This window comes from Varroa jacobsoni, unplaced genomic scaffold, assembly GCF_002532875.2.
Source record: "Varroa jacobsoni isolate VJ856 unplaced genomic scaffold, vjacob_1.0 scaffold_398, whole genome shotgun sequence".
Taxonomy (NCBI): Eukaryota; Metazoa; Arthropoda; class Arachnida; order Mesostigmata; family Varroidae; genus Varroa; species Varroa jacobsoni.
In genome coordinates, this window is record NW_019213300.1 from 146,548 (window position 1) to 169,877 (window position 23,330).

Below are 23,330 nucleotides of genomic sequence, written 5' to 3' on the forward strand. Positions count from 1 at the left end.
GAGTGCTCAACCAGCGGCGGCAATAGAAGCAGTAATAGTAGTACAGTCATTGGCGGGCCAGTGACTCGGTTTTTAACGCCGGCCGGGAAATACGCACAACATGGAGCGTCCGTAGAGGAACAACTCGGCGGACACCTCCATCGAGCTGAATCGCGCTCGCACATAGAGCTGCACATGAACACATATATGCACCGGCTCTATCCGAAGAACTGGGCCTCCGCTCCGTCAGGTCGATCGTCCGGTTTCTGGTAGATTCCGAAGCCGAGATATTACCAGTAGGCGCGTACACGAAACACTAAACACCCGCTATTGAAAGGATACGATACGAATAGGAAGAGTCCTACTTGGAGTAGATATGCGCCACCGGCTACACCCAAATCTAATCGTGGCAAGCTTGTAATAGGCAGAGTTAGCTGGGAAACGCAACCAGAACAAAAGAGTAGAATAAGAAAGGAATATAGCTCCTAGAATAAGACAAACGAAATTCTCTGAGTTCGAAATGGCCAAAGGCCACTAGTCCGGTTGGGGATGGTGGAATCAGTACTAGAACAAATACGTACCAAGCAGCTGGCTTTTAGTTCTCGATGCGCGATGTGATAACGGCAACGTGATGTGGCTGTATTAGCATTGAGGTGAAGGGCACACCGAGCATGTGCCTTTTCGATGGTTAACAACGGGCAAGAAATAGGTCGTTTACCTTGTAAGTTTTCGACTGAGGCATACGGCATCGAACGCAGAGCAGGGTTCATTGCACGACCCAAGAATAGTTGGTTGCCGATGACGAAATAGCATTGAATAGGGTAGCTAGCATGACGAGTCGATCCCCGGACAGCAAACCAGTCTCATGCATCCAGAAAGATTGTCGTTCTTTAAGATCTATTGGAGAATAGCGGTTCCGACCGAAATCTTGGTTTCGCGTCTGTGTTCGAAGGAATTGGGATCCGGACCTCCTAGAAAACTGGAGGATTTTGTCTCTGTCGGGAGGTACCTCAGTTTGTGATCCAACAGATAATTTTGGCTTCACTTCGACTAATTAAACGTAGCAAACATTTTTAGCGCGCACTAAATTCGCCTGGGTACGCTGAGTTTGCTGTGTCATAATGAATTTTTGTAAGCATACTGATATTGTTGATTCACTAGCATTTTGTACTGTCGCCTCATCCCTCTAAGTTTACTGAAAACTAGAGTTAGGCCGACTCGTGCATTGCATCGTGCATTCAAAAGTCAAGTAGCTTAACCTTCACACAAATCAAATATGTTAAAAGTAGATTTCAGACTAGCATTTTCACGATCGGACATTGAAATTGCACTTAGCGATAGTACATCAGGTTTCGAACCTGTAGGAAAACTGTGTAACTCTTAACGCAACGCCTAGGACTCACCTGTTAATAAAGGAACTAATAGTCCGAACGTGTGCTCGACCTTTTCCGTGAAAGCGGAACTATTCCTTATTTATAGTGCGTAACTATCACTCGACGCTAAAGCATCATCAGCATCGATATCCCAGTGCAACCGCGCCGTCTGCGTTTATTACAGATTCAACTTTGGGCTACCCGAATCTTGCCCTGGCTTCTTACCTTTTGGTATGTGAGCAGTCATATATTTAATGGGCGACGTTATTTGAACTAGGGTGTAACTTCCAGGAAAATGCACTCTGTCTACAAATAACCGGAGATGAGTGACTAAGAGAACGCAGATATCTTTCTGCGAGTGTCCTATGCGTACCGTCGTGCAACGACAAAGGCTCGCCGTCGAGAAGACAAGGATCAATGTCCTGCCTACCAGCAAAGACGGTCGAAATACAAGTCGACTTAAAAGAAAAGTTCTTCCTGTGGAGCAAAAGCACAACCAGACCCTATTGGGGAAAACTGCCTGTAACATTGTGGCTTGATTGTAATGTCACAGGTACCTCACCTCTAATGTTGGATACCTAGGCTACAGACTAATACTTTTTGATAGACGTTGAGGATAGAAACAGGCCACAGTTAACATATATGCATTCAGAATACTATTGGACTTGTTAAAAACAAACAAATTGTATTAATAGATCATTATAGTAATGTAATGTACGGACAAACCTTCACTCAGTTGTTACTGTGAAGGTAAACAACTCGGTGACTCTATCCACGGCCCTATGTGCTCTTATGTGCTCCACTGGTCTATGATGTAATTTCTTTGATACGTCGTTATGTGGAGTCGAAGAAAAAACTAGATTATCAAGGTAAGCTGTAAAAGCTAGAACCTCGTATTCTGAATAGTAAACACTAAACGTAGCTCATTGAGCCAGGTTTCGAGGTTTGTAATAAGAACTACTTATGGTAAGGTAGTATATGCTGAGTTCGGTTCTATTTGATATCACCGTCAAAGAATTTCGAGCTATGATCTAACTTTTTGCACTTGTGACCGAATCCCGCCGTTCTGCGGTAACGATCCTTTGAGGGTCCGCGAGTATCTCATCACTGCTCAATTTCTAGTTCTATAAGTTTGTGTAGGAAGTGTTCTGGGTGCAGCTTCTTCGAAAGCCCCTTCAATACGCTGGTGACTGAACCATATATACAGTGTAATCCTAGGTTCTATAGCTTCAACGCAGTCTCGCTACGGAAATTATTACACGCTCATTTCCCACTAAAAATAGGCCACTTCTCATAATCTAACGTAAGGTAAACATTTTCTATGTTGGAGACTGCATTAAACGGTTTCGGCTGGAATCGAAACCATAGCACCTTAACCGGTGCGCCGTCCCACCGATGTTGCAGACTATGACAAAATGTCACATATCTTACAATACCTAACTAACGACAAAGATCATACCTCTAGTACAAGGGTATATTCCATATTTCGTTTTAATATAGCACAAAGTTTACAATCGTTCATATTCAAATATGATTCACGTGCTATATGGCCGCTATTCCGCTATATGCCATATACACTCCTGGGAATATGTGGAGCTCTGTGCGGTCTAAGCGGTGGCTGCACCCGTTCGTCAACAGTCTGTTTTGGCTAGTCTAATGAGCAGAAGCCAGCATAATTTCTAGTTCGCGTACCATTCCCTTATTGGTCCGTAAACGAAAGGGTCAAACCGGCGGGTATGGGCGAGTGATATCGCACAGCGCCTTAACCACTCCAACTAGCAGTTAGCAAGGCAATGCTGCGTCTGCGTGATTGAACGCGCTGCTGATGGCGTCACTCTTGCCACGGCGCGGCAGTGATATTCTAGTTCATCACCAATTAGAAACTGCGCTTTAACCACTAGAACCACGGAAGACCCGCATCGGAATAATAGAAAATGTACTGCGAGGTATAATCATGTATCGGTGTGTGCGTGCAGCACGTACGATCATTCCTTCATCGGAAGAATGAAGGCGGCGCTAAGTGGCCAGTCTTGTAATGCATACTACCCCAGTCGTACGGTACTTATCATAATTGTACGATATGTGTTTGTCAAGACTGAGTATCAGTGGGTCTGGAGTTAAATATGAAATAAAAGAGGTAGTATAAATCCTTGAGGAAGATGAGAAGTTTCGGCGAACGAGGATGTGAATAGAGAAAGGGTTTTTAATGTGTATCAATATATATGTTATAGAGTAGGTTTTATACGAACTACGAGATTGAGAATGATTTCAAAGGATCGATTAAAACTCTCTGTTGCTACATTTGTTGTGCAGACGATGATTGATGTGCCATACAGGATAACTGAGAAATTGGAATCAATCTTCGAATAGATCGTAGAGCTCAGTGAGCACAACACTTGCCCTATGGAACGATGACGCGTCAATATTTTATATGTCTATTTTGCCATTTAAGGTGCAACAAATGGCGTGAAATACGCAATTGTTCGAGAAGTCCTATTGATTGAGAGAGTGAGGCCGTTATGCGCATAGGAAGGTGTGTTTTTCCTTTGATGCCCATTTCTTTTTAGCTAATATTACTGGTATTAATAAGCGAAATAATTGTTAATTTATCATTAAGCTCAGTGGAACTTAAGTAAAAATCGAACGGAGCTTTGAAAAGCCGAGGTTCGATAGGCCACGGCCTATCGAAACGCTGAAACAAGCTTCATTTGTAAAGCGTAATACCGTAATTTTTTTAATTGTAGAACTGGGTAAGTAGTTAACTTGTTAGCTAAATAATCTGTTGATGCCACAGTTAATGCTTGACATAGCGACCGCAAGCCATGATACACGCTCTACATTGACAAATGAAAACTATTGCCACTCTTTAAAGATAACGCGTATTTCCAACCGACGAAGTCTACCTCAGTGGAAAGAATTCTGGAAAAGATTGATAAAGAATTAAGAAGCTCGTATATAAGACTTTTTCCTCATATTTACCGCAATAGTCGTGCAGAATTGATCCATCTTTCTCAGCCGGACCCTTCCCTTTAGGTTCGATAATTAGGATACAATAGGAAATGCCCCGTATCCTCAAGAACATGTGTGATTTCTATTAATTTATAGGTATCACGTGTACCAAACAGGATTCACTAGCATCTTCCGCAACTAGATCGTGTTTAAACACTTTGGAGCTTGGGTAGTGCAAGGTGGGAAATTTGAATCAAAGCAGTACGTGTATAAACTAAGGTATTCTGCCATAATTAGACGTTTCGTATACTTCCACTTCAACGTTGAAGGACAAATGTGTTGAATAAAACTTCTACCTTGTTTGACATACTATCTTTAATTGATTTCAATGATTAAATTCGCTTTTACAAGCGTAAAGTAGTTTTGACGATCGAGGCAGTATTTTTCACATAACTATGTGTTTTTTGAAGTTATATTTGCCGAGTCACTTTTTAGTTATAAATTGAATCTCCCGTAGAAGTATCAGCCCGTAACCTCACCGTAGAAGCAGCGCCTTGCGCACCAACCTCTATCAGCCGTCGAACAATAGATTGCAGTTTCGAAACATCCTGTGTGTCAAAGAGGAAGCCTAACTATATGGTACAATGGGCTCGGTGCGATTTGTCGCCTTTCTTGTTTTGGAATTTTTTTCATCTGCCATCGATTAGATAGCAAAGATGCCGGAATATACAGAGCAAAAAACAAAAAAAAAAAGGTCTCAATGCTTCGAGTTTATTTTGTAGAGGCGGCGAAACGTATGACTTATCTTGCAAAGAAAACACTTTGGAGCGAAGTTGAGACACATCGTCTGCCAAAATCAACTTCATCGAGTTTTGTATTTTAGTATGAAAAATAGATAAAAAGGGCACATGATATGTTTTGTAATTTCGGGTCTACAACAGGGCGTTTTACACCGCTGACCCAAGGAGAGAGGTATTCCCATACACGAACGTCATCATGCAATCATCTTTATCGTTGGCCTGTTAACTTTGTTAATTTCTATTTTGATCCACGTACAAACAAAAGTTATTCAATTCGTCATTCAACAAACATACTCACAGGTGCATATGTTTTTATTGGGGTTTTATTGGGTTATTTTTATTGGGATTAAAAAAAGGGACCACAAATCAGCTTCTATTTTTAGAATCCTATTGGACCTTAGCTTACGTTCGCAGCCTTATCTCATCGAGCCGTCCCTATTCGTGTATGCGGACCGTTCGTCCAAAAAACAGTTTTGCTTGAAGCATGGACTAGGTTAGATAGGAATAAGGAGCACAGAAACTATTCCAATGGTGGGTCAATTTATGGCCGTCGGATTATTCCATACGAGGATTTCTTCCATAATACTAACATACCGGGTTGTCCTAAAGGTTCTGACCATTTTTCTACCTAGATAGCGGTAAGTTACATATGCCAGGTAGTATAGGCCGCGTCGAATCGAATCATTTGCCAGTAGTAGATAAGCCAAAATTCATGCGGACTTAAAACAAGACGCTTTGAAGACGAGTGAGACCTGTGCAAAAAATCTGCTATATTTTACAATTTGATTACATTAAGACATACGTGCTACACAGCCCTATAGAAATATGTCCTGCTTTTAATCAAGACGCTTTGTTATAGCAAATGGTCGATTTCGCTTCTAAAATATCGGTGGGAGAGATGGGTGATCAACTACCGAAAAAATCGGTAAAGCTATTGCGTAACTTCATTACACCCGGCGTGCGAATATCCATAATTAGCAAAGTATCTGCCGCCACGATGTTACGAAGCATTTGAGGGAAATAGCTGAAAAGAAACCCGCGATATTTGACTGCTACATGAATTGAAGCAACGACATTTGCTGGATTAGATTTCCACTTGCGAAACTTCGCCGAGATCCAACAAAATCAAGACACTTCTCCATAATTTGTGGCGAAGGTACATTATGCCAAAGGTGACGCTATCTGTTTGATGGGACTGAAAAGGAATTGTGCGTAATGAGTTGCTAGCTCCTGGCGAGACGAGTGGTTCAGACCTCTGCTCTCAACAACTAACGAGCGACTGAAGAGGATCGACTAGAGCTAGTAAACAAAAAAAAAAAAGCGTCATCTTCCGTTGTGACAATGGCGGAGCACATACTTTCTTTTTTAACTAGCCGACAGCTTCAATGGAGAAGCGCGAGATTCGCTTGTCGTGATTATGCACCCAGAAAATAACCCGAGCTCTAGAATGATGGAATTATAACGTTGTCAGGAAAATAGGAGAACGTCATCGATCAAAATGGCGCGTAAATATGAAAATAGTCATCTTGGCTTGGTTAAAATGACCAATACTACTTCGGCAAGCCGGCGTTTATTGTTTTAAACATCCTTCAGTCTATTACCGTGCACAACCGTAGTGCGCACTTCCGCCAATATACATGCGGAGTTTTCGTGCTAAATATGGGTGAGCATTCATAGATGTCGTCTGCAATACAAGACCCCCTGTTTTCTCTAAAACAAAACAAGGATATTAAATGACGACCGTTAGTTGTCTAATCTTTTGTTCCTTGACTGTTAGAAGGTGACAGGCTGCGCTGCTGCGGCCATGCGATCTCCAACGAGACTTAGCGGAAAATCAGATTGAGTAAAGTTAATTACGAATAAAAGACGCTTCTGATGATCAGAGTCGAAAGTGGGCGTACAGACAATTGGGTCGTCTTCAGCGCCTTTTAGCATCTAGATTTATCCAAAATATAAAAAAAATCGATTCGGATTCTTTCGACAAGTGTCGTTAAACAGCAAACATTTATACCGTGTTACCGATGACTGCTAGTGAAAAGTTACTCCTGAATTTATAAAGAGAACTTTTGTAAAATCACTTGTAAACACGAAGTGAAGCCCCGATCAAGGCGAACGTGGCTACATCGCATAAGGCAATCCGCAAGGAATGCCCCTGGCGGCATTCGCAAATCATTTTATCCAATCTGTTTCCTACTCGGTGCAGTTTAAAAGCAAACGATATGAATTCTGTTTGAATTTATCAAGAACATGCTATATATATATATATATATATATATATATATATATATATATATACACACCAAATATGAAATCACCATTTGATATTTCCTAGCATTAACATTATCTAATATGCTGTATACATGCCCGAAAGAGTATAAAAATGGTGGTAACAAAGGCAATAACACCGATAACGCCACTCGGCCCGCTGATAATAATGATTGTACTGAGATTTCCAACTGAAACGGAAAGAATTGGGTGAAACAGATGAAACCTCTTCAGGTAACATAATCGCAGCCGATTTATTCTGTTATTGTTGTACCTGCCGTAGCAGCAGCAGCAGCAGTTACCGTGACTGCTGTGATGCTGTGCCCGGTCTCGTTGTTAATTCATTCTATCTGGATTTGACGGCGTTCAGTATTTTGGCAAGACTCGTCTTAGCCTTGGGATCGGATTTTCTGAGCAGTCTATCGCCATTTGGGACGATCGCAAACACTGGCGCAGGCTGACAGACAGCTACCACCAAGTTCGACGATACGATTCAACAATTTAATGCTAGAGCACCATTATCAGTAGCCCTGTTGTGTATAATTCTCCCAGTTGCGACTCATATAAGATCAACATATCGTTGTACTGATAAGCTGTCCCTCTTTCCTTCTTTTACCCCCTTTTAGCAATGCTTCAGTGACAGATGCCGGACTTTTGCGCTCCGATGCTGCACACGTCTTCTGTTATTTTACCACCGCCTAGTTACCGTTGCAATGTGTGCACTGGTCAGGGGGGCCGCAGCGTTGCCGGATCCCCTGACTCTCTATGATCACCGATGATGCTGCTGGCATCAGTAGCGACTATGGCTGCATGTTCACTGGCGGAACTGACCAGCAGCACTGGGATTCAAGTAATGGATAGTAGCTGGCTAGATTTGTTAAATTAAGTTAAAAAATTTGTTAAAGTTAGAGTGACTTTTTGCGGGTTGGGTTGTTGCAGTGGGTCGCTTGTGCAGCAGTGAGAACTGCAAAGATGGACTTAAACGTAAGCAGGTACGATAAAATCAGTGCCGTGAACTAATGCTACGGGTCAAAACGGAGCGAGTGATGCTGACTGTGATGGAAATGGCTAAAAAAGGACGCCGGAGTCTGAAGGGAAAGAGGGAGGCACAAACTAGGCCGCAAAAAGGATAGCGTTATTACTCGACTAGCACAAACGGGTAGGTGAGATCAGCAAGTAGACGGTAGTCGCAAAGTGCGAATTAATGTTCTGTTGTAGTAAAAATAAGCTCATTGCAGTAATAGGTGATTTCTTTTGGATTCGTTCAAAGATTTCATATTTATATCATTCAAATACTAACCCGCTAATATATTAATTCCTATATATCCCACAAAAAAAACCAACAACTTAAGCCTTACGAACGCGGCTTGATGAGCATCGGATTGATTGATCTTCCCCAATGATTAACTGCTCGACCTTCGTTACAACACAGTACCTCGCAATCACAGGCGCACATTACTATGTGTAGTAAATGTAATTGTAAAAGTGATTGTTATCACCTTCACAGGTCAGAACGTTATTCAGGTTTCAAGTGAGTCTGTTCATGCTTCACTACTGCTACGTGCAATCGGTGTGTATGATTTTGTGCTGCTCAACGTGAAACATGATAAAAAAAAAGAATTAAGTTCAAGTCGGTAACTAGAAAATTGGGCGAATAAAGTCAGCACCTTTAGCCATTTTCGTTTTTTTTTTTTTTAATTTCTATACCCTCTTCGCTCACGTACATCGATGTTTACACGGTTTCTCTCGACGATAAGTGTTCACTGCTGGTTCGCTAGCGACAAGGCTAGAGAGAAGCATTTTTGTAACTACTGAAAATTTGCGTACATATATATATATATATATATATATTTATTGTGCTTCTTAAGTCACGCTTTCTAAGGCACTGTTGACAGATAAAGCAAGATGTAGGTAGGTGCTGACGCGGCATCTGAATCCGCGACAGCATCAGGTGAACGCCTCACCGGGTGAGTTCCGCGAATTTTACATGTGACAGAAAAGAGCACGTTCGAATAACAGAGACTATATACACTATATCTGAACGACGGATTCACTTACTAAGGCTGAAACTAGGGTGCAGTACGCATAACATTGGTGCTTCGATATTTTTTTTCCATATGTACCTAGAAACAATTCGCTAGCGTTTTGATCAAATTACAGTCTATATTTTTTCTTATATTAAATATATTTACAATTACATTTATGTACATGGATTTTTCTTTTTATCAACCTAGATTTTTTGTCTTCCTCGGTTTTTATATATAGATTAATCTATCAATGCGTGTCTACATTTACCCTCTATGTATGATGCACACGCGGAGGCTTCAGTCAGACTGTGGAGGTGCAATACACATTTTCAATCATTTCTCGTTTTCCTCGTTGTCAATTTCTCGAGGGATTTTGGTCACAATGTAGCGTTGGCCACGTTGCGAGCCCATAACCAAACTATGTTACAGTTATTATCTATCTGCCCGTGATCGTCCGGGAATGTCTCTTCGTTTTCGCTTACCTCTGCACGCTTGTCATGATTATGGTTTTTGGCGTCCATTTGTCTCCCAGTACTATATCGCGTACGCTAACAATAGCCCGTTCAGCCGAACGCTTACCGTATTGCTTCCAAGGCCTACGTTTTTGTGCTTTGCTACGTATTCATTGTTTTCTCCGTACCATCTCTCTTCACCTACACCATATATTAAATCTCTGTGCATCGATATCATCTGTTCGACGAATAGCCAACTTACCGCACCAGTTCTTCGCAGGAGCTTCATACTGATGTCATTGAATACCTTTTCGTTATATATACCATAGTATGTTACATCAATGATCATCACTGTATAGTCGACAGAGAAATTGCTTTCTGTCCACGCAGTTTCCAGTCCACTTCCTCTATATAAATCCTAAAAACGTCTGTTTAGCTTTTGATTTGTCTTTGTTGCTTTGTCGTCAAGTGTTAGGTCGTGCTTTTTCTAACGTCCCTCTCGGATTTGCCGATGAATAACAGTAGAGCGAAAGGCTCGCACAGACAATTCATTCCATAGGTACTCGAGTCTATTTTCATTTACGTGCTTTCGCACGTATCCACGCACATATCAACCCTGTCCCACTGTTTTTGTTTGCTAATATTTTTTCATAGGGTAATAATTACACGACATAATTATAAGGGTTACAGCGATAATGATATTAACAGACTTGGTGTCCTTCGTGAGCAAGGCAATAATGTCTCGTTAATTGTTTACTGTGTAAACAAGTACTTTTGCGTGGAAGATGTCTGCACGGGCTTTTATTGGCGTAATTTTGTATACTTTACTACGGTTATTCTATATGTTTCTCGTTTTTTCTTAATGACTTCTTGTCCAGTCTCCAGCCTGTTGGTCACAAATCGAAGCTTAATTTGACAAAGGGAAAACGGTCTTATTACGGTGACGTATCACAATGGATTCTGCTGTTAGTTCTGGTGCACCCTATCCGCACTGCATGTTTCCTGTGTACCCTACGCCAGATGTAGAGGAGCGCGCCTTGTCGCTCGGTTTATCGTAACCCTTGAAAAGCACCGCGGTTCGACGATTTGAAAATGCAATCAATTTACTATTGATTGACAGCTCACATTATTATACGTACACGTTAGTACTTCATCGTTGAGGTTTGCGCGTTTCAGTGCGTACGCTGCGTTTAGCTGCTTTAAAGGCTATTGGCCGTTCCGTCTTCGTTGGAATTTTGCCATTGTTTCTTTCGTGCTGTCTGCTGATGCCGCCCAAACCTGAGCCCAACCTCTACGTTCGATTAGGGAGCACAGTTTCACACGGGCTACATAGAATATGACACGAAACGGAAATGTGGTAGCAGTCCCCAGATCTTCCTCGGCCGAGAGCCTCAATACCTCCCTTTATATGCGGGTACTATGTGTGTGCGTTATGCGATGCAGACGGAGACATTTGCTACAGTCGGTTGCCTAATAAACGCGTGAACGCCTCGTGTGATTGTTCAGTTCAGTCGTTACCGTTGCCGTGATAGTGGCTTAGCAATAAATACATCACTCGTACATTATAGTAATTCTGCTAATACTAAACAATAATGATAAATATTTTAATTACATTACCTCTTCTTAGTTTTCTATCTGCCCTAAATATACATACATCTTCCTCTTTCTCCCCCGTTAGCGGAAGAGATAGCAGCGTAACTGCCAGCTTCTTGGTATCGGATTAGTAGCAGGAAGGTCTTGTACAGGCGTGTCTTCTGCTCGAGCGTACGCGCTTTCTAGAACAGATCACCATCAGTGTTACATAATGGTGCTTTCGCTTAAGGACAACTTATTACCTACCACTGTACTATTGCGTCCCCGTCCTCACAAGCCCCGCATGCTCGTCTTCTATGCAGACCTTTTCAAAGAACATATGATTTATACTGTGCGATATATGTACGTTCGCGTGTACTCGGTAATTTAGTCTCGATGCATGTGGCCAGCAGCCGGCCACATAGATACTCCAACAAATAGACAAACAATCATGGACGAAGGCGTCAATAATGAGCGACTCAATAAGCCCTGACGTTGATCAATCGGCGAACAATATCGAGTACATAATACACCCATGTATAAAGCAAGGCGCAGTTTGATTCTGCAAATAGCCGAAACGAATTAAAAAAGCAAACCTATTAACTAGAAGGTAACAATCAATCAGTCCTGCTAACCATTCCAGTTAAGGCCAAAAAAGCTACAAGGTTTTTTCATTTTGTCACAAAATACGACGACTCGTTCGTTGATGTGCGACCCGGTTAAAAGCAATGTATGTACGTATCTAATTTGTTATGGCCATTGCTAACACTGCGAACGCCATCTGGTAGGCAACCATCTGATGTTACGTTTTCACTAAGCGTCGAAAAAAATACAGGGCTGTCGAGAGCGACCTTGCTAGCTGTCGTTGTCTTGATGGAATCAAATGGAGAAATTCGTCCGAAAATATTCGGTTTACACGTACGTCTGACCTATTAGTTATGTGCTAATAATGCTATGTCTGTTTGTTTTATGTATGTGTCTGTGTGAGCGCGTGCGTGATCCTTTCTGCTACATACTTATGTTGCATTCCCCAATGTCTTTATTTTTTATATATACCTTAGGTAATATTAAGTTACTTTTCTCTCTTTCGCTCGATCTGTTTCTCGTTCTTACCGTTTTTCTATAATTTGCTCTCTATTTCGGGTACGTTACTCTATACAGGAAATGCACCGCGATTCCCGCGCATGCTCAGACGCGCGCATAGCGATCGCAAAGCGCAAGGCAGCCGTCTCTCGTGCTCCATTTGTTTAGGTAGTGTATCAAGTTAGTCTGGATTTCTTCTTCTCTCTTTTCGTTTTTCTTCTGTTTTTAAAGTCTTGACCTTTTTCCCCGTTTGTCTTTCATTATGAGAAAGATAAGTGTCCCGCCGGCCAGAACGAGATATGCCGCATATCCGTTAAAGACCCTAGTTTTTATCTACAAGTCGAAGGTAATTGTATTCCTCCTGACATATCACCTCTACATTACCATAAATAGTAGGTGTTTCACGGAACGATATTCTATATATATATAGAATCGTCGTAGCAGTTCTATTATTATTCATCCATAATCCACTATCGTCCATAGTCCCGGTATCGGCCTTGCGTGTGCCCTGGCAGTTTAGGCACAGCACCAACCCAAGGCGGCGAACCGTCGTCCTCGTGTCGTAGACCTACCGTCAATAGTAATCAATGCTGTATTTAAGCCCTTTGGAATAGCGACACATCGCCATGTAATAACACATCAGCAAGCGGCCGATAATAATCACAATAATAATAGTGGTAAGTTATACGAAGGTTACTAGCCCAACACCAGTTCTTGCTGTTCCCTCACGTTAGTATCATTTGATAAACCTGATTCTTTCACTTTAGCATTCCTCTGTTTAAACCTTCATTTCATTGGTGTCTTTATTATGCGTTTCCCTCGCCTCCTACGCCGTTGGGATCCTTAGCGATAATCTGCACGGTGGGATTTTTCAGTATTCGCTTCTGCCGGTAGTCGTAGACTTTTCGACAGAAGAAAACCAGATCGGCAGACACCCTTCCAGGATCAGGGAGCCTTGCCTGACGCGGCGTCGGCGCCAGGGGTGGCACGATCGCGGCTACTCTGGAGCGTACACCCTCTTCCAGCTGCTTAACCTTCGCTCGGTAGCGACAGTACTCCGCAAACGTGAGCACGTAACACTTGTCCTCGATACAGGCGACGGAGTTGAAGTCGCAGTGCTTAGACGCAAATATCTCGTCTTCCATATGGTTGGAGCGACGTCCCTGCTCCGTGTGTTCGGGTCTGAAGAGTCAACACAACATCAGTTAGCCACTCCTCAACCAAAACTTAAAGAGCGGTGAAATAGTCTAAGTTCTAAGACATGCATACCGTCTCACGCAGAGAGGAACCAGCCATCTGAAGCAAAGCTCAAGGGCAGCACCACAAGTAAAGCTCAATACATTTAGGTAATCAATTGAACTCACAAATGGGATTCGGCAACGTGATAAAATTTGCCAGTGTTAGCAAGATGATGATATTATCGCTGATAGTGTTTATCGGTCGTTCATCTTTGGTACCGAGTTTTCTTTGCCTATAGACTATCGAAACAACCAGCATTTCTGTGTATTGCTGTGTGCTTAACGGAGCACGCAAGAATATAAATACATGAAATTACATATCACTGATCTAAGCAGATTTCTATAAAACATTCTCATGTACCTACCTGTAATACCAAAGCAAGCTGATCATTAAGTCGCCTTCGGTTGTCTGCCACAACGATCCGACTTTAGCGACAAATGGCAGGTCAATGACACGCGGTCCGCTTTTCAGTAACACACAGTCCCGTGGCCGTACTTCGTCACCTTCTGAGTGTCGCATCAACGGGAAGCACACACGCACAAGCGCGTTGTGCATCTGGTCGTTGCTTGTACACACCCTACGGTACGAAGGCGATATGCGGTACGTAAATGTAGTGGCACAAATAAACGATTTAAATAAACGGCTATAAACTGCCAATTCCAGACCATAATATTGCTAAATAGTGTATATGTAACTTCTTCATTGACTAAGAATTTACATACATAGGTATTTGAAAGGTGTTCGAACAGTTGCTAGTTTTGCAAAAGTATTATAAACTCTCATTTATCTCAGTAATCTCGCGACAAAGATCGGCATAGTGGTACGGATTAAGCTAACCGTATAAATATAATTGGACCAGATGCATATACAGGTAAGTTTAAATCAGCTCGTTACTAACTCTACTGCTATTATTACTGATAGTGATAATATTTCATTGAGAGATTTTTGTGATCGGCCATTGCCGTATCACTACTCACCTTTTAAGAAAGGGTTCACCCAGCGTGGACCAACCATGATACTTTCTCTTGCCAGGACTGTTGGTTTTTATGGGGGCGTCAACCTTGATACCCCCGGTGAGAAGTCCGCTTTTCTTTTCCCTGCCTTGATTGTCTCCCTTCTCGACTCGCTCACACTTTGCTACTGCAGAACCGAGCCCCGAAGCAGCCGCTCCCGAAGGACCACCCTGCATTTTACGCTTCCCGCTGTTTACCCCACCGATTGCGCCCACAGCCCCTGCCGCAAGCGGACAAGCGATCGCCGCTGTTTCGATCGACACACGAACCCCTAAGGCGCCTCCGGCCGCACTACTCACATCACCACTTCCATAACCTCCGTTCGCGACGCCACCGCGCCCGCCCGGGTTCCTTAACACGGTGACACCTCCTACAAGGAAGAACAAATGTAAAAGTAGGCAATTATGACATTCGAAAAAGCGTGGCAAATTTTAGGTGTGAATGTGTCTATGCCAACTTGTTTTCATGGGGAGCATGTCAAATTACAGTAGTCGCTAAGTGACACGTTGACCAAAATGGAAAACGCTAGCTAGCTAGAACGATGATGTGGATGCAAAACTGACCATAAGGGCTCACTGAATACGAAGAATAGCATCACATGCTGATATAGTGATAACATATAAGACAAGCATCCGGATGATCCGTGATTAGTCGCGATTTTGCAAACGATGAAACTAGACGGATACTAATCTGGTGTCGAAACTATCCGAGAGATATACCGCGTATAGAGCGCCATGACATTCAATACAGTTAGAGGCCATCCTAATTAATTAAGCACAACTACCACAGTTCTATCACGCGGGTTACAGTTTACTTGTATTTTTTTCGACACTGCTTGATTTGAAGGCAGCTATGGGAAAAAGGATAACGAAAATGCATCGATCAACCATCAGCGAACCAATCGAGTCATTGCATTAACGTCAAACCGAACACAGCCGACGTTCTGCTAAAAGCCTTTAATCCCATCAATGCTTTTAAAAAAATCTGGGTTCTGAGCAATACATTGCTTATTGCACGTACGTTCCAGACACTGCTTTGCAATCAGGGACCATCTGAATAAACAGTTTGTTACCTCGAAAACTATTCAATTTAATCTGGACACGAAAAACAAGTCCAAGTACAACACTAAGTCAAATGGTTCCATCTTGATTTGACTGAAATTACTCTTCTGATTCCAGCGCTTTGATCTCCTCATGTCGATGTTTTTTCTTTTTATCATTTTTTCTAGATTCGATCAAAATAACAAACTAAAAACGGCCTCCATATCGAATGCCCTGCTTCCTAGTTAATCTATTACGGATTCAGAGATAAAGTAGATAAGAGCAAATCTAGCCATCCTTTCCAGGCAGGTTTAAGACTACGCTAAGATATCACTATGATGGACATTATTGCCATGTCTTTTTCCATTGTCCGATCGAAATATACCACTTTCTATCTACCTGCCTTTCCCTTTCGACGAACGAACCCGTGAACCAGAACTTACCCGTCTGTTGTTGCTGCTGCTGCTGCTTTTGCTGTTGTTGCTGTTGTTGTTGAACCGGAATTCCCCCCGAAACGGCACCGGCTGCGGCAGGCCCTGCTGTCGCTGGCTGTGCGATACTGGTCGGCCGTTGTTGTGTCTGCTGTTGTGACTGTTGCTGCGGTTTATTATTGCAATTGCTGCTATTATTGTTTTTATTGTTGCTGCTGGTGTTCAGGAGGCCACTGTTCCCGCAGTTGACCGCGGTCCCGCCAACGGCTCCGCTCGGCCCGCCCGCACCGCTATTAGTATTATTGACCACCACCTGTATGCCACTTGTCGACGATGGTTTGCCACTGCTATTGTTATGAGCTAGCTGTTGTTGCTGCTGCTGTTGTTGCTGCCTAGTCGAGGGCACCTGCACAACAATGCTGCGAGCAGGTGTCCTCGTCTGGCCAGCTGCAGCCGCCGAGTTTGCTCCGCCGACAGTTCCGACGCCGCCTGTGCTCTGACCACCTGCCACGTACGCCCCGTTCGGGTGGAACGCAATAGGCTTGTGGATCAGCGGCTGGACCTACGCAACAGTAGAAGCCACACGGAGAAAGGATATGTAACTTAGAACAGTGACGATAGCAAGAGTTGTTATTGTAGAGAGTAGACGACGTTGGTGATGTTATCTATCGTGCCGTTTGTTATAGAATGGTGACGTTCGAATGAGATCGGCCGGTGTCGAGTCTGGTATCGTACTGTCGCCTTACATTGATTCACCATATCATCATCAACATCATAGAACTGGCTCATATACACAGTTTACTAGTATTAGTGTGATTATGACATAGCTTTTCTAAAGCGCGTCCTTAGGTCAGCCTAACCGCAGCATTTGAATATAGTCGCTGATTCAGTTCATTCGTCTGTATCCCTCATCCGTCTGTATCGTGACGACATCATCCATACGGTTGTGGGTCTGTAATGTTCGTCTGGTTCAGCTATCTCAGTCTCAATACTGATATTCACACGACTATCGACGTCCTCTCCGCTAGACTCCGTCGTTGATATCCATTTCGTTCAAGTTGGTTTGCTTCTCCAACTAAGAAGTTTTAAAAGCTGCGTAATGGCCTCTCGCCACAGACAGCCGTTTATGTGCAATAACAGGAACGCGTAATGCTTTCTTGGTCTCTCGTTGCACCCTCCCGCCACACCGGCGCGTCTCTAGCCGATGATCGTACCATTCCATCACTCTCCACCTCGTAGGTCGCAGCCTTTTTCTTTCTGGCTCCTCCTCTCCTTCCCGGCCTGTTTCGCTCGCCCATGTGTGCCTGTATCCGTTGGTCGTGACAGCATTCGCGGTTCATGGCAACGAACGTCTGACGAATCGATGGTAAAGCCATCATCTATTCAGCCGATCCAGTAAGCAACAGGTCCAACCTAATTAGCGATAGCAACAGTAGTAGCAGTAAAACGGCCCCAGCCGCAATACCAACTGGCCATAGCGTCGAAAAGCCGTTGTTGGCCGTTTGGTCACCGGAACACGATCGCAGTCAACGCTGCCGAAAACGCTGGCTTTGTCGACTCCACCAGCCACCCGGCCAGCGACGCTCTCAATGTGAGGCGATGGCGGCGGTCAGATCTCTCTAGTTGACGTTCACAACAGAATCGACACTGAGAGAACCCTGTCGCCAGTCAAAACTTCAACATGTGCTGTCGTTAGTAAGCGTACACGAGTAGCGCGCAAGCGGCGAAGCGACTGATGCAGTCGCACCGCAGAGAGTGGAGCCACCATGAAACCACCAAACGAAACATGGTTGAATAACAATGGATGGAAACAGCTGGAATGCCTATTTCTACTTAAGAACACTGGGATATTATAGGATGCTGGCGAACTGTAACAATGCCAGCAGTGGCAATAGGACCGATGATAATGCCTATGCGGGTTTGCAATGACGCTCTATGATGATCGCGGTGTCGATATTTGCAAAACATGCGATTTATAGAAGCACGGTGTATTATTAAGTAGGACTTGTTTAGAAAAATGTTCCTTTGCAGCGTAGAGGGACACCTACGAGTTACAAACTCGGAATTCATATTGTAGCTGCCTGTACTCGTCTTTCTTTTTTAAAAGAAAGACGAGAGAGTCTAGCTGCTCAAGGCGGCAGGATTGCGCGATTCAGACTGGAAGGCCGCCCAGACAGTAATCATTACGGACACACGTGTCGCTGGCCGTTGGCCAGAATCGTAGAGACGCAACAACGATTTTTGAGAATCCTTAAGTAGTAATTGTCATTCACTCCACGATTTAAAATACATATTTTCCAGTTCTTCGAGCAAGGACGACGTACTCGACTTTGTTTCAGCATACATTTACTTCCTAAACTACTAAGCTTGTTTTACAAGAAACGAATCAGGCCAAGAATTTCTTGCTGGCCGTGTGTACGTACCTGATAATACGCTGTTGGTATGCCAAACGGGGTGCTCGATGCTTGTACGGGTTGTTGCACTGTGAAGTGTGGAGCTGTGACGATGGTCGCATAGCTGCCAGGATTTGTAATGTTGGTCACATTAGCCGCAACTGTAGCCATATTGCCCATGCTAGCGGCAACATTGGCCATGTTCATGTTAGTCATGTACATGGTGCCGCCCTGCATCTGAGCTGCTTGGCCTCCTGGTGGAAAAATGCGCAAAAGAAAAAGACTTAATTGACATCGATAAAGTGCATCGATGCTAATGAGCCTCATTACATATATACGATACATTTTCTACGATATTTTTCATAAAGCTGACGCTTGTATCGATGCATGCCATGTCAGCATCGCGAGACGTACCAGTGTTTATGAATTTGTGAACGAGTTCATTCTTTTGCGTTTTGTTTAATTTGGCCATTTCGCTTACCTTGAGGATTGCTGTTTTGCGCATTTACAGTTGCCGCATAGCTAAATGAGGCCGCTTGATTCTGTAACGGAATCGTTGTGGGTTGAGATTGGGCCTGACTAATGACCAACGGCGGTCGAACGATGGCTGGCAAGGCAGTGGGAGTAACTCCGCTTGGAACACCGGTGAGACCTCCAGATGCCGTGCTTGTAGCCGTGTACCTACGACGGCAGAGAAGTGAAGATTCGCTTACAATGACCGTCGGATCGACATACATAGTAGCCCTTCATATACGTGCTTCATATAGATTCATCTCAGTAACTAAACGCATCGTACCGAAACGTCTCTCTGGCATTTTCGTTGACTTGTTTTCGATATCATTAAGGCTTGGCATAACGTATGACTACAGCGGCGTCTTTACATCAGACTAATTTATAAACTATATAAAACTAGGATGTCAAATCCTTTACGTGCCTCGCTATATATGCGTACAATTATAGTTCAATGAATGCATGACAAAATCGTTAAAAAGCTTTATTTAGCTAAAACATCACTACTGTTATGAGCAGTTACGTACGTGTACGTCCTTGTAACCTGCTGTGCCTGGGTGACTGTTGCCGAAGAATCTTGGGCGACTTTGATATCCTGTTCGCGTTCCTCTTTGCCAACGACTCCGGTCATCGCAGCCAACTCAAGCAGATCATCGGTATCACCATCCAATACCTCGCTCTTCTTCAACGGCTTCGTCTTGATTGCTGCACGAGGTGTTGCCGGGGGGCTGGGCTGGCCTCCGCTCGGACTTTTCGACGTCTTCATCTTGCGTCTTCTTATCTTTGTCGTTTGCACAATCTGAACGATCTCCTCCTCTTCAACCGTGGTCGTCTTCTCTTCATCTTCGATGTCCTCAATTTTAATCACGCTACCGGCTGGCCCACTAACGACACCCCCCGTGCCAGGGGTTCCCATTGCGGCGCCGGGAGCTGGGGTCATTCGCGGCGATACGGCTGGAGTCGCCGCAGCGGGCGCCTCTGGCGCGAAAGTTGTCGGCGTTAAAGGCGCTGGGGGCGGTTCCTTCTTTTTCGGTGGGCGCTTTTCGTCGTGACAAAGACTCGCTGCAAGGATGGCTTGCGCATTGAGCGATGCCATCCGCCGACAACGACCAGGCACTGCAACTGCCATCATTATCTTGTCTACCCGTGGGCTAGAATGCCCGTTATTTGTTGATACCGTCTCAATTGTGACGTCGGAGTCCGTGTCTACCTCGGTGGTAGGCTGAGACGAACCTGGGTATTTGCGTTGAGTAGAGAAATAGTTGATTAGCTTAACGTGAAAACTAAGAGAACAGATCGGAGCTTATGAGTGTTATTTGTTTATGGCTAACAATTTGTTGGAACTCTATAATAAGAATGATAATGGTCGATCTCAGCAGTTTGTGGCTGGCAGAGTTATTTATTCTATTATTACCACTGCATCCAAGTAGCACAATAACCTACAATCAAATACGCAACACTATTGGATAACATTATGACATGTGTAGAGGAAAATCAAGCTATCCCACTGGTTCATTATGTGGCTATTATGCTACGTAATGCGGTTTACGAACGCTTCATACATGTTCTTACAACCTAAATTTCATAAAACCTACTCATATATATATACAGATTTGTCGGCTCTAATCAGGGGCCCTCATACAACGCACCTGTCGATGGTGGAGGTGCGACAACCTCACCGCTGGAGCTACTGTTGATAGCCATTGTGTGACCGCTGCTGCCCCCGCTACCGCCGATATTCTGAGTACTACTATTGTTAATTGTAATGTTTCCACTGCTGCTGTTAGAGCTGTGAGTCGCAGTCGCCGAGCTCGCTGTGTTCAGATTGCTGCTACAGTTACTACCCAAGTTGTTATTGTTAGTGTTGTTACTGCTACTGTTGTTGTTGCTGCTGCTGCTGCTGTTAGCTGTAGAACTGTTGTTGCCGCCGCTGTTGTTATTATTATTGTTATGATTATTATTATTATTAGCGTTGTTGTTGTTGTTGTTGTTACTGTTATTCTGATTGCTGCTGCTGCTGCTGCTGCTGCTACTGCTGGCATTGTTGTTCGAGCTATGCTGTGAAGTAGAACGATTGGTCTCGTTTTCGTACATGATGTGCACTTTAGCCATCGCATTGAGGCTGGCCACTCTCCTAATAACAGGATGGGAAATTGATATGATATTGTTAATACTGGATAGTCGTTAGAGCAGTAATAAGATGGTATAAAATTTGTATACTGCTTATTAATGATAGGTATAAATATGTGATGCCGCAAGCTAAACACAAGTGCCGTGCTGGTGCAAGCTACATCATTTGCCCTGGCGCAAGATATTTTTTATAACAGACCGAAATAATGAAATTGCTGAAAGAAATGTATGGCTTACCTGGGCAAACACGTAAGCACCTCGGTTCCAAACCCCCAACCGTTTGAGGCGACTGCACTGCCCACCGAGTTCCCCTCTTTCGGGATCGACTCGTCCTTATCCTTGCGTTGTCGTTTATTATCTTCTTTCATTGCCATACCATTAGCTACAGTTTTCTTCTTTTTGACGGACTCTGAAGTCTTTTTGACTTTCTTGTCGCTAGCGCTTGCCGCCCCTGCAGGTCCAGCACCCACCACTTTTTTCTTGTCCTTTGACTGAAAACGAAACGCAAAGTAAAAAAGGCTCGCGGCTAAAGCGCTTCAACACCTTAAAATCAAAAATAATCATCGCTGCAACGCAATGTCACATTTTGTTGCTAAAGCTGAAAGAATAATCTCTGCCAGTAATCCCGTACACATCTTCACCGTTTGAATCCTATGTATCAGGGTAAAGAGAAGCCACTGAGAAGATGCTTTGAAGTCTACCTTGGTCTGCGGTGCCTGCTGTTGACCCTGTTGCGTCGCTGAGGTGTCTTTCTTCTTCTTGTTGGATTCTTTGGCCTTAGGAGTAGCGCCATCTCTGTCCTTACCGCTGGCCTCCTTATCCTTCGCTGCTTTTTTGGTTCCACCAGCGAGCCTACTGTTACTCGTTTGGCCTGCATCTTTGGCTGACTCCTTGGCCTTCTTGAGACTTCCTGGACCAGCCGAGGAAGCTTTAGTGGCCTCGCTCTTTCTTTTCTTGGAGGCAGGCTTAATCTTTGCTTGGCTACCAGCCCCATCAAGACTGCCTCCGCTTGCCACGGGTCCCGCGGCACCCTCCTCTCTGTCTTGGCCACCCTTCATCGGCCTTGGTCCCTAGGGACGACCCCACACCAACTGGCTTGAGGTCCCCCCAAACGGACTAGAGAGGGACCGGGCGCCTCAACGATTTCGCCGCTCAACAACTCCGCCCAACTTCGTCGCCATCAGCTGAAAAATGTACGTTGTTATTAATACGACATTCTAAGTAAAATAACAATAAACTGTGTGAACGTCTAAGCGATATGGAATCGACATAGAATATGCATGCGTGTAATTATTTAGGCTTGTAAAATAACTACACGACAAAAATGTTTTAAGTAACAGTAACCCGGGATAAACGATCTATTTTAAATTCGGACAACGTTGAACGAATACCTGATCCTGAAATATTATCTTCAACAAACGTGCGTATCAAGATGGATAATAAACAGTTTGAATTCTCATACATTGGCACGTTACCTAATTCATTGTCGAGTTTGCTTTCTGCAGTCTAATTTCATTATTTTTAAACTTCAATCTAATTCCTGTTTTCGGATTGGCAAAGGTAACAGGCATCGTACAACAGATAGCTAAAGAATCAGCCACAGGACAAGCCTTTCTGTAGTATTTCTGAACACTTTCTTCAAACAACCACATCTCATTATTTTACAGATATCTTTCGTTCGGTATACCCACCTGAAAAACAGAGCATAGCAGCCCACTCAGGCGATAGTGTTTGAATATAATTCGGTATCTGCGGGCTACCACAGAACACGCTAATAAAAATGAGCTCGTCGAAATCGCTTGACTGGACCACTCTCGGATATTAAATGACATTTGGGCTGTTTCTCATAAGCCTTTCTGTCTTTCCATAGGATATGCTATTTAGAAATATCCTACCAGAATTGCAAAGATCCCTGCCAGATTCGTGTTGCAGACGGGACGTGTACCAGACAAACGATCAGGTAGCTTTAAAATAAAAGCGAGCTGCTTTCATCAAACGAAATACTAAATGCCACGCTTGACGTTTGATTGAAACGTCAAGCATGGCATCCAAAAAGAAAAGATTTTTGAGAATG

General features: G+C 43.7%; 1 protein-coding gene and 1 long non-coding RNA gene across 4 annotated transcripts in view; one reads left to right on the plus strand and one right to left on the minus strand.

The window, feature by feature from the left end:
- Positions 1-3,118: 3,118 nt before the first annotated feature.
- LOC111260090 (uncharacterized) lies at positions 3,119-4,673 on the plus strand. The gene is made up of 3 exons (XR_015310878.1): positions 3,119-3,410; positions 3,805-3,885; positions 4,458-4,673. It is a non-coding gene; the product is annotated as an uncharacterized LOC111260090 (long non-coding RNA).
- Positions 4,674-9,509: 4,836 nt separating this feature from the next.
- Positions 9,510-23,330, minus strand: part of LOC111260091 (uncharacterized) — a 30,280-nt gene continuing 16,459 nt past the window's right edge. For 2 of the 3 annotated variants that reach the window (XM_022832575.2, XM_086968140.1), the window contains 10 exons: positions 21,958-22,440; positions 21,494-21,747; positions 20,776-21,260; positions 19,654-20,359; positions 19,098-19,297; positions 18,647-18,870; positions 16,236-16,785; positions 14,717-15,122; positions 14,104-14,316; positions 9,510-13,682 (listed from right to left, as the gene is read on the minus strand). In XM_022832575.2, coding sequence (XP_022688310.2) covers positions 13,307-13,682; positions 14,104-14,316; positions 14,717-15,122; positions 16,236-16,785; positions 18,647-18,870; positions 19,098-19,297; positions 19,654-20,359; positions 20,776-21,260; positions 21,494-21,747; positions 21,958-22,314 — 3,771 coding nt within the window. In that variant the 5' untranslated portion in view covers positions 22,315-22,440 and the 3' untranslated portion in view covers positions 9,510-13,306. The remainder of the gene's footprint in view (positions 13,683-14,103; positions 14,317-14,716; positions 15,123-16,235; positions 16,786-18,646; positions 18,871-19,097; positions 19,298-19,653; positions 20,360-20,775; positions 21,261-21,493; positions 21,748-21,957; positions 22,441-23,330) is intronic. The other variant, XM_022832576.2, reaches the window with a different exon arrangement.